The 10,712-nt window shown below is 37.2% G+C and overlaps 1 protein-coding gene across 1 annotated transcript; it reads left to right on the forward strand.

Annotated features, from left to right (window-relative positions):
- The first annotated feature begins 7,699 nt into the window (after positions 1–7,699).
- dlx5a (distal-less homeobox 5a) lies at positions 7,700–9,699 on the forward strand. The gene is made up of 3 exons (XM_038288634.1): positions 7,700–8,290; positions 8,768–8,952; positions 9,169–9,699. The coding sequence occupies exons 1-3, from the start codon at positions 7,930–7,932 to the stop codon at positions 9,481–9,483; spliced, it is 861 nt and encodes a 286-aa protein (XP_038144562.1). The 5' UTR covers positions 7,700–7,929; the 3' UTR covers positions 9,484–9,699.
- The last annotated feature ends 1,013 nt before the right edge of the window (positions 9,700–10,712 follow it).

The raw sequence follows: 10,712 nt of genomic DNA on the forward strand, positions 1-10,712 counted from the left end.
AAACACTGCCGTCAATACAAAAGTGACTTTTTTGCGCATAACGGTGGGACTTTTTTTTCTTCTTTTTTGCATCACGGGGGACTTATCTTGCTGTAGGACCTTCTCAGTGACGTCAGACGAAATTAAACAGATATAACTTTTGGCACCCTCTCCGTCCGTCATTAAGGGAAACAGTAAAATTAAACCAAATAAATCGCATAAGGTGTATTTACCTTATTATAATTGTAGTAATGTTTTATATAAATGCAAAGCAATTCAAGCAATTCAAACTCAAGAAGCCTTTTTCATATTTAATTTACATATTTAGACAACAATTGCCCCTATCCTCTGAATGCATGGCTATACTTTATTTTTTATTCATTTTGCACAAAATGAAGCCATTGATGTGAATGGTAATCATTTGGAGATGTACCATGGAATATAAATTTTGTTAATTATCGTATCATGTGCAATCTTGTTGCCCTGCAGTGTTCTTTGATAACAGTATATAAATATATATATATATATGTGTGTGTGGGGGTGTGTGTGTGTGTGTGTGCACTGAAATAGATTTTAATTTTGATTTGAATGTAGAATTTGAATTTCAAAATTTTAATTTGTGAGATGGGCAGTGGTGCAGTTTGTAGCACTGTTGCCTTGTACCAAGAAGGTTCTGGATCCTTGGATCAGGGCCTTTTTGCATGGAGTTTCTCAGGGTCTTCCCGTGCATACGTCGTTTCTCTTCGGACACCCCGGCTTCCTCCCACAGTGGCCATTTGACCTTTCATGACTATTAGGTTAAATGGCATCTCTAAAATTTCCTTAGGTGTGAATCATTGTGTGCATGGTTGTGTGTTTCTGTGTTGCCCTGCAACAGACTGGCGAACTGTCCAGGGTGTACCCCACCTCTTGCCCATGTTGCCGCAGATAGGCAGTATATGGGCATTCCGGCCCATCATGAACCTGATAGAATAAGTGGGAAAAGATGGATGGAATTTGAATTTAATTATGATTTACATATGCTTGGAACCAACATTCACATTTTAAACTATTCAGTTATAGATAAAATATCTTATAATCTATAGTCCTAATTTCAATCTATCACTCAGCTGAAATGTATGTTTGCTGCTGTCTCTGAACAGGACAGGGGCTGAAACTGGGCCTCAGTCAAGCTTTAGATGTTAATAAACGCAGAAAGTAGGGATACATAAGTAGAATAATATTTTCTTGCCAGTTTTAATCATTTTGAAATGTTGATAATATAGAAAAGATATTTGAGAAAGATGCTAAAGTTCTCAATTAAAGAAGATATATATGCATAGATATAAACACTCACCAGCCACTTTATTAGGTACACCTTGCTACAGTAGTACCGGGTTCGACCCTCTTTTGCCTTCAGAACTGCCCTAATACCGTACTTTGTGGCATATATTAATTCCTCAGAAAGTTTGGTCCATATAGAAGAGATAGCATTATATTTACAATGTCTACATGCCTAAATGCAATGAATTGCTGCCATGCATTTAGAAATTTGCATTAATGAGCTGTTGGACAGATGTACCTGATTCCTGCAAGTCCACATCAGGTCTGCAAGCACTGTAGATCTTTTTGCCCATTCCTCTGAACCGATATCCTTTATTGGAGTGATTTTCTTAGACCTGTACCTGAGCAACACTGACTTTCAACTCTCTCAACAAATTTCCTTCATCCTGGAGGACCCAGCAGTGTTCCTTAATACTCTCCCAAATGGAAGGACATTTTGTCTTAAAATCTCATGACACATGGCCCCGTTCATTCTTCCCTTAACACGGATCACTCCTCCTGTCGCCTTAGCAGGAAAACAGCCCCAAATCATATTGTTTCCATCACCATGCTTCAAAATAGTCATGTGTTCTTTGTGTGCCACAACATTCTTCTTCCTCCAAACATAATGAGTCTGATCACATGATACTCTCTGAGTCTTCTTCAGGATCATCCACCTGCTCTGACAAACTTCAGACAAGCCTGGACATGTACTGGCTTAAGCAGGGGGACACACCTGGCACCTCTGGATTTGAGTCCCTTTCAGCATAGTGTGCCCCTAAAAGTAGTCTGTTTTACTTTGGTCCCAGCTCTCTGCCAGTCATTCATTAGGGCTCTCTGTGTAATTCTGGGATTTCTGCTCACCACTCTCAAGAACAGGATGAGATCTTACATAGGGCCCCAGATCAAGGGATCTTATCAATGGTCTTGTATGTCTTTCATTTTCTTACTGTCCCACAGTTGATTTATTCACACAAACCTTCTTGCCTATTGTAGGCCTATTCCAAGTCTGGAGCAGGTCTACAAGTTCCTTTCTGGTGTCGTTCAAAAGCTCATTGGTCTTGGACATCGTATAGTTTGGAGTCCGGCGGTATGAGATATGATTATATAATGTGTGTCTGGTCAATTGAGCCTGTGGACAGGTGTCTTACAGATAACAAGTTCAGACAGTTACCATTAAACAGGTAACAAGTGGAGTTCTGACCATATATGATTAGAACATTTTGCACCATCACCATTTATTTTGTGTTGTGTCCTCTAAACTTCTGCTGTTTAAAAAAAAAAAAAAAAATAGCTTTAAACCCACTTTTTTAAATTAGCATTTAATTCTGACTAGGATAATACTATCTTAGATGTCCTCTCTCTGTGTGCTCCTTTCTATGCACCTCTGGAAGGCTTTTAATGTCCTGCAGCGCTGCACCACTACAGCACTTTTAATTGTATCTGTATGTTCCATATGTGTTATGTATTGTTTTATGGCTTTGTTGTAAAGCTATTTGGGTACCATTTGGCTATTGTAAAGGGCTATACAAATACATTTCATTTGATTTGTTCAGTGCTGATGGCTTCTCATCCAGCCCTGGTTCTGCTACAGATTTCCTTCTCTTTAAAATGAGTTGTTCCATTCCACTGTCACCACAAGCTGGCTTGAGAGGGGGAAATGCACTGAATTCAAGGTTTACAGTGTGAATGATCTTAGGAGGAGGATAGTCAACACTGACGTAAAATAAGCATTGACCACTATTTTTCTCAGTTAATATATTTCTAGAGCTACTATTGACATTGCATTTTCACCACATGTCAGTAGCAATCCGTACAATTTACAAATACAAAGGAATCAAACAATAGATGTCCAAAAATTAAGATATGTGAAGAAAGGGAGGTGTAAAAGGCAAGACACCAGCCAAAACCTCACAGTAATTAGAAAGCAATCCTGCCCCTTGTCAGTTCTAATTAATATCAGCTGGTTCAGTCCCAAATGATGGCCTATAAAAAGGCTTCTCTTGTATCAAACAAGAAACATCTCATGATGGGTAAAGGTAAAGAGCCTTCTCAACACCTTTGCAACCTTATTGTTGCAAATCAAAATGATGGCATTGGTTACAGAAGGATTTCTAAGCTTCTGAATGTTCCACTGAACACTTTTGGGGCCATAATCCGGAAGTGGAGAGAATATCAATTCACCATAAACCGAAAATGACCAGGTGCTCCTCGCAAGGTTTCTGACAGAGGAGTGAAAATAATTTTCAGAAGAGTTGTCCAAGAGCCAAGGACCACTAGTGGAGAGCTTCAGAAAGACCTGGAATTTGCAGGTACAGTTTTTTTCAAAGAAAATAAGTAATGCACTCGCCACGCAAGACTCCATTGCTGAAGAAAAAGCATGTTGAAGCTTGTTTAATGTTTGTTGTACAACATTTAGACAAGCCTGTGAAATACTGGGAGAATAGTCCGGACAGATGAGATGAAAATTAAACTTTTGGATGCCATAATACACGTCATGTTTGGAGGTCAGATGGCACATCACCCAAAATACACCATACGGACAATGAAGTTTGGAGGTGGGAACATTATGGTGTGGAGCTATTTTTTCAACATATGGTACTGACAAACTTTATATAATTGATACAAATCTGCTGCCATCTACCAGTATGACGAAGATGAAATGTGGGTGAACATTTCAGCAAGACAATGACCCCAGACACACACCAAGGAGACTCTCAAGGTTTCAGTAAAAGAAAATATAGCTGCTAGAATGGCACTGCCAGTCAGCTGACTTGAATCCAATAGAAAATCTATGGAAAGAACTAAAGTTTAGAGGTTATAGAAGAGGCCCATGAAATCCTCGAGATTTGAAGACTGTTTGTGTGGAAGAATTGGCCAAAATCACACCTGAGCAATGCATGTGACTAATTTCTCCATACAGGAGGCGTCTTGAAGATTTCAATGCCAACAAAGTCCTTTGTAAAAATTATTAAGTACATTTCTGTAAGTGTTTTCAACACTGCCATTTCTCTGTATTACACATAACTTCATTTCTGGACATCTATAGTTTGATTTCTTTCCATGTTTGGATTGTATGGATTGTTAGGTGAAAATGTCATGTCAATAGCACCTATAGAATATATTTATAAATTTTGTTGTGTTCAACACTTATTTTACCTACTATATAATCAGTTGCAGCAATTTGTTGGATACACCAAACACTTGATATAAAAATGTGTTCTTGTAATAAAATATTGTCGCCAAAGCCATCAAATAAAATAAGGCCATTATGCGAGAAAAGGAGTATCTGGCCTCCCTTCTTTGTTTGACCAAATATGACCAGAATCCGCATATCGACTACATCCATCCCACTGAAGGTTTTCAAATGCACGCATTTTTTTTATATAGTTAGAAATTAATTCAATTACTTTCCCATTGCAACTGTAGTTGTTGTGCAGTGTTGTCCATTCCTCTTTATGATGTCTGAGTGGTAGATATCTACTACGTAAGAGTAATCCTTTGCACCTGCAACTGTTTTTGCATCAATCTTTCCTCCTAAGCAAACATATGGCAACAGAGGGAATCAGCACTCCAAGATTTTATAGAACTGATTACTTGATATAGTTTAATAAGTGGACTATGAATTGAAAGGGGCATTAACTAAGTGGACTTAAATTTAAGATTTTGTTTTATACAGAGTTCATTGTGTTAAAATTGTGTTATTCGTTTTCCAATTCAAATAAAATACAGATCTTATATAAATAGCTTTAAAAATGGTACAGCAGGTAGTTTTTCTTGACCTGCATATTTTAATCTTTAAAAGCCATAGAAAACAAACAAATAACAACAAAAAAATAGGACCCATGAAAAAATAGCTAATTTCTCTAAAGGTTTATCTCTGTATTTTTTAACAACATTTTTGCTTTGAAAAAACTCTGTTTCATTTGATTAAATACTGACATCACCAATTCCCATGGAGAAAAGTTAGCATTTTTAACCTTACTTTTTTTTGTGTGCAAAAAATGACAGTTGGTTGAAATAATAAAAAATATTCCGTTTTTAGCATAATGATAATGGTTTTATTATGTGCAATAACACTGATTTTTTGCAACATCTTGCATACAGGTCTTCTATGGCGGTGTTATGTTCAGGTGATTTTATATATATATATATATATATATATATATATATATATATATATATATATATATACTATATATATATATATACAGTGCTGCTTGAAAGTTTGTGAACTAGTTGAGTAGTTTAGATTTTTCTTTATTTTTACCATGATTTTCTTATTTTTTCATCACCAGTTTTTGTATATGAAATGTCAGGTTTATGTTCATCAATTCCATTCATTTGTTTTGAGGAAAATGTGGGAGTTGAACGCAAACTAAATGAAAAACGGAATCAGAGCATCTGCAAAAGTAAATGAACCACAGCTGCACTGGTAAAGACAATCAGGTAAAAGACTCAGGTGAAGCACATGTTAGTGCTTGAGTAATCAATTAAGCAGACCAATCAAATGAGACGTCCTTGGGAAAAGTTTGGAGGTGCACTGGTTAAAAGGGAGACGAAACCGAACAAACCACTGTTGTGTCAAGGCATAAAGACCAGATCAACAATGCCGAGAGGAAGGGAGACATCTGAGGACATCAGGAAGAAGGTGGTGACAGCCCATCACACTGGGGAAAGCTATAAGACCATCTCCAAAAGATTCCAGCTTCATCCATTCACTGTAAGACAAATCATTTACAAATGGATGGCACTAGGCATCACTACAACTCTGCCCAGATGTGGACGGCCGTCAAAACTTTCACAAAGAAGCACCAGAAAAATAATGATGCAGGTAAAGGCCAACCCACGCATCACCTCCAGAGAATTGCAGACCTCTCTGTCAGCGTCTGGGATAAATGTACATGCGTCTACAATCAGGCGAAATATCAATAGACATGGCATTCATGGGAGAGTTGCTAGAAGGAAGCCTCTGCTCTCAAGAAAGAACAAAGCTGCTCGTTTAAAGTTTGCCAGAGAACACTTGGACAAACCAGAGGCCTTCTGGAAGTCCATTCTCTGGACGCATGAGTCCAAAATGGAATTATTTGGCCACAATCACAGGCGCCATGTTTGGAGAAAAGTAAACACTGAATTTAAAGAGAAGAACCTCCTCCCAACAGTGAAGCACGGTGGTGGAAATGTGAAAGTCTGGGCCTGCTTTTCTGCCTCTGGACCTGGACGACTCCATATTATCCAGGGAACCGTCAATTCCCAGGGCTATCAACAAATTCTTGATCAGAATCTCTTGCCATCAGTCAGGGAGTTGAAGCTGGGACGGAAATGGATTATGCAACAAGACAATGACCCAAAGCATTCCAGCAAAAGTACCAAAGAATGGCTTAAGAGAAAGAAGATTTGCACTCTGGATTGGCCCAGTCAAAGTCCAGACCTCAATCCCATAGAAAATCCCAAAAAGCAGATGTGAGACACTTGTTTGTGGTTACAGAAGACGTTTAGTTGAAGTAATGGCTGCAAAAGGCGGTGCCACAAGGTACTAACTGAAAGAGTTCACATATTTTTGCACTTGGCATATTTTCTGTCTTTGACAGATAAAATACTTTTGTTGAATAAATAATAAAAAGATGCATCTTTTTTGTCTTTGTGTTTCATATCTGGAAGGTCCGCATTACAATTTGAGCTTTGGATGTTCATTTTACATGATTATTATAATTTTTCTTTAGAAAGCAATGGCCATGTTTGGATGGTTCACAAACTTTCAAGCAGCACTGTATATATATATATATATATATATATATATATATATATATATATATATATATATATATATATATATATATGATGTGAAATAAAAAAAACTCTATAATCTGCATGTTTTCCAGTTGGAGTTCAATCTGCAGTGCCTTTTTATACCACGCATAGGCGCTGTTCACCACTAAATGGACTGACAAGCATTGGCCTTTGTGTTCCATGCAGCATGTTTAAGCTTAACATGATGTAAATGATGTACATATTTAGTTATGGCTTAAAAACCATAAATATAAATGATGATATAATAAATGCGTCTGGCCATTAAGAGATTATCATCGATTTTTCTTAGAACCCTCTTACTAAAAGTCGAATTCAAAACAATAAAAACAAACGAATACATGTTAAAACCCTATTTTAATTCAAAGCAGTATCCTCTAAACTAAATATTGGGAATGATGCAAAAACGATATATATATATATATATATATATATATATATATATATATATATATATATATATATATATATATATATATATATATATATATATATATATATATATATATCACTACGTATCCCCAGTGGTCCCCCCCCTCGTAAGAAAGCTGGCGGAGTGAACTGGGTGTAGCTGTGTCTATGTGCGCCTTGGCCAATGGAACCAGATCCTCCCTGCAGTGCGTAAGAGCGCGAATCAGGATTTAACCAAGTCTTTGCTGCGGGGCAGGCTACAGTCTTCATCAGAGCAACGACGGCCTGAGAGCCTCCAGACGCAATGAGAGTCTAATCTGAACACCGCTTTGGAGCCAGAACCATTTTTTATTCAGAAAAATATATTTTTTTGATAACCGAATAACCTAAAACCACGCGTTTTTGTTTTGTTTTTTTGTCCTTCAAACGATGACCGGAGTTTTCGACCGGAGGATCCCAAGTGTAAAGCCTACCGATTACCAGAGCTCCTTTCAACTCTCCAGCATGCATCATCCGTCTCAGGAATCCCCCACGCTACCCGAGTCATCGGCCACGGATTCTGGATACTACAGCCCCGCTGGTGGAGTCCCTCACGGTTACTGTTCGCCCAGTTCTTCGTCATCATACGGAAAACCACTAAACGCCTATCAGTATCAGTACCCCGGTGTGAACGGATCTGCTGGGAATTACACGACCAAGTCTTACAGTGATTACAGCTCGTACACGACCCCCGCCTACCACCAGTATGCCGGAACTTACAGCAGAGTGCAAGCCCAACCGAGTCCACAAGGTATGGGCCTAAATGAATATCTGTCTCCTTAAAAGTAGATTAGAATTACTAGAATTATTCCTCCAAAAAAATTAAAAATACATATTATATTTATATATATATATATATATATATATATATATATATATATATATATATATATATATATATATATATATATATATATATATATATATATATATATATATATATATATATATATATATATATATATATATATATATATATATATAATGTGTGTGTGTATATATGTATGTAAAATGTAAAATTCCTGCGTATTCCTTCCAAAATTACCCATATAATTACAAGCAAAAACTGTTGATTTCTGATTTTACATTGATTTAAAGCCACGTTAAATAAAGATGGATACAAAATATGAGAATAAATGTTTTTTTAGATGATGCTGAAAAATAAAACACAATTTAAATTTGTTCCTATCTGGTGATTTACATCCTTGTTTTTGCTTATCTATATCAGAAAAAGACATAAGCGAACCTGAGGTGAGGATGGTGAATGGGAAGCCGAAGAAAGTGAGAAAACCCCGGACCATTTATTCCAGCTTCCAGCTGGCCGCCCTACAGAGGAGATTTCAGAACACACAGTATCTGGCGCTGCCTGAGAGAGCCGAGCTTGCAGCATCACTGGGACTCACTCAAACCCAGGTGGGGTTTTATTTAATTTAATTTTTTTAATTAATCAATAAAAATGGTTTGATTATCTTGAGTAAGAAAAACATTTCTGCCTTTTTTGCTGCATATGTTTTACTTTTACGCACCATGCGTAAATATACTACACCAACCCAAACAAAAACAAAAATGAAACAACTTCACGGTATTATGTTAACATGCTTTTTTTTCAAATTTTAATCCAATTCTTAGGTCAAGATTTGGTTCCAAAACAGAAGATCGAAGATGAAGAAGATCATGAAAAACGGCGAGCTTCCTCCAGAGCATAGCCCCAGCTCAAGCGACCTCATGGCCTGCAACTCGCCGCAGTCCCCGGCCGTGTGGGACGCGCAAGGCCCCTCCAGGTCTCACAGCTTACAGCCGCAGAGCATCAACGCGGCGGCCTCTAACTTTCTGGACAACACCTCTAATTGGTACTCCTCAGCCGGGAGTTCCCTGCCCCCCCACCTTCAGACACCGAACTCGATACAGCACTCGTTGGCCCTTGGAGCTGGGACGTTATATTGAAAAGAAAAACAAACAAAAGAACCTCTCCTGTTGGTTTTTTATCATTGTTTTTTTTCTTTCCTTATTATTGGGACTCGTGTTCAAATTTCAGAGGAATTATGCAATGTATTTGATGGCAGTCATAGAGGAAACGTGTAAAATGTGTAAATGTGTGCATGTAATTTATTGCATTTTGGAAGAATATTAAACGTTTAAATGGACAATGGAGATTTGCAACCAGATCCCTTCAGTATCTTCTTTTTTTCTTCTTCTCAAAGCTGGTATATTCAAACTAAATGAAACAAACGAACTAAACAAAAAAATCTGAAATAAGTCCTGCTCCTAATTAGACCTCTGGCTTAACTAAACTGCATTAAGATGAGTAACACCTGCACCAAATGTGCTCTTTATTTATTGAATCCAAATTATTTTGTTCCATGAAAGGCTGCTGTATTTATCATATTGACGATAAGTGCGTTAATGTCTCTGAACTAAATTAGATGCTTTCTTTGACATATATGACCCTTTTAGCCAGAAAACAACAATGCTTTTTCTTGGAAATTTGGTTGCGCCTTTATGAAAAAATTGAAAAAACTTCTTTAGAAATAAGTCAGAGAGGACAAACAGATTCTTTCGGAAGGATTGTTCTTTAAGGATTTTTAAAGCAGCTCGGTAATTCTTGCAGAATTTGATGTTTCCATAACAGATATGGGAATTATAATGCTTTAATTTGCATGACTTGTATTAATTATAGACGATTATTGTAAGGAAATCCAATTATTATTATTATTATTATTATTATTATTATTATTATTATTATTATTATTATTATTATTATTATTATTATTATTATTATTATTATTATTATTATTATTATCAGTCTATCTATGATTCCTTTTCTTATTGTGTCTTAGTATAGAAGCTAATTAGGACTTATTGGAGTTCTTTCCAGTTCCCATGTTAAAGTGCCCGCTCGTTGCTGCAGACCGTCTGCGGCTGCTCTCGCTTTGTGTTCCCCTACAATTACGCTCGCTTTGAATGGCAGAGAGGAGGCGAGGGGAGAAGGGGGCGGCACGGAGATCTGAGACAATCCGCATTCCTGTGGGGGTAGAGCGGCTCCAGCGCTTCGCCACTCCCGCGGACATAAGCCCACCTTCCGGGGGGAGGAAGAAAGAAGTATGAAAAGGGGAAAGATATATGATCATAATTTTTTTATTAACTTAGAGTAATACCACTGGTGTTTGCATGAG

This window comes from Cyprinodon tularosa, unplaced genomic scaffold, assembly GCF_016077235.1.
Source record: "Cyprinodon tularosa strain WSP-4 unplaced genomic scaffold, ASM1607723v1 ctg26, whole genome shotgun sequence".
NCBI lineage: Eukaryota > Metazoa > Chordata > Actinopteri > Cyprinodontiformes > Cyprinodontidae > Cyprinodon > Cyprinodon tularosa.

What these genes read in the sequence shown, in the direction of transcription:
- dlx5a (XM_038288634.1), top strand. Translation starts at nt 7,930, where the DNA reads ATGACCGGAGTTTTCGACCGGAGGATCCCAAGTGTAAAGCCTACCGAT. An exon ending in AGCCCAACCGAGTCCACAAG is followed by an intron (nt 8,291 to 8,767) that starts GTATGGGCCTAA and finishes TATCTATATCAG; the next exon opens with AAAAAGACATAAGCGAACCT. An exon ending in TGGGACTCACTCAAACCCAG is followed by an intron (nt 8,953 to 9,168) that starts GTGGGGTTTTAT and finishes TCCAATTCTTAG; the next exon opens with GTCAAGATTTGGTTCCAAAA.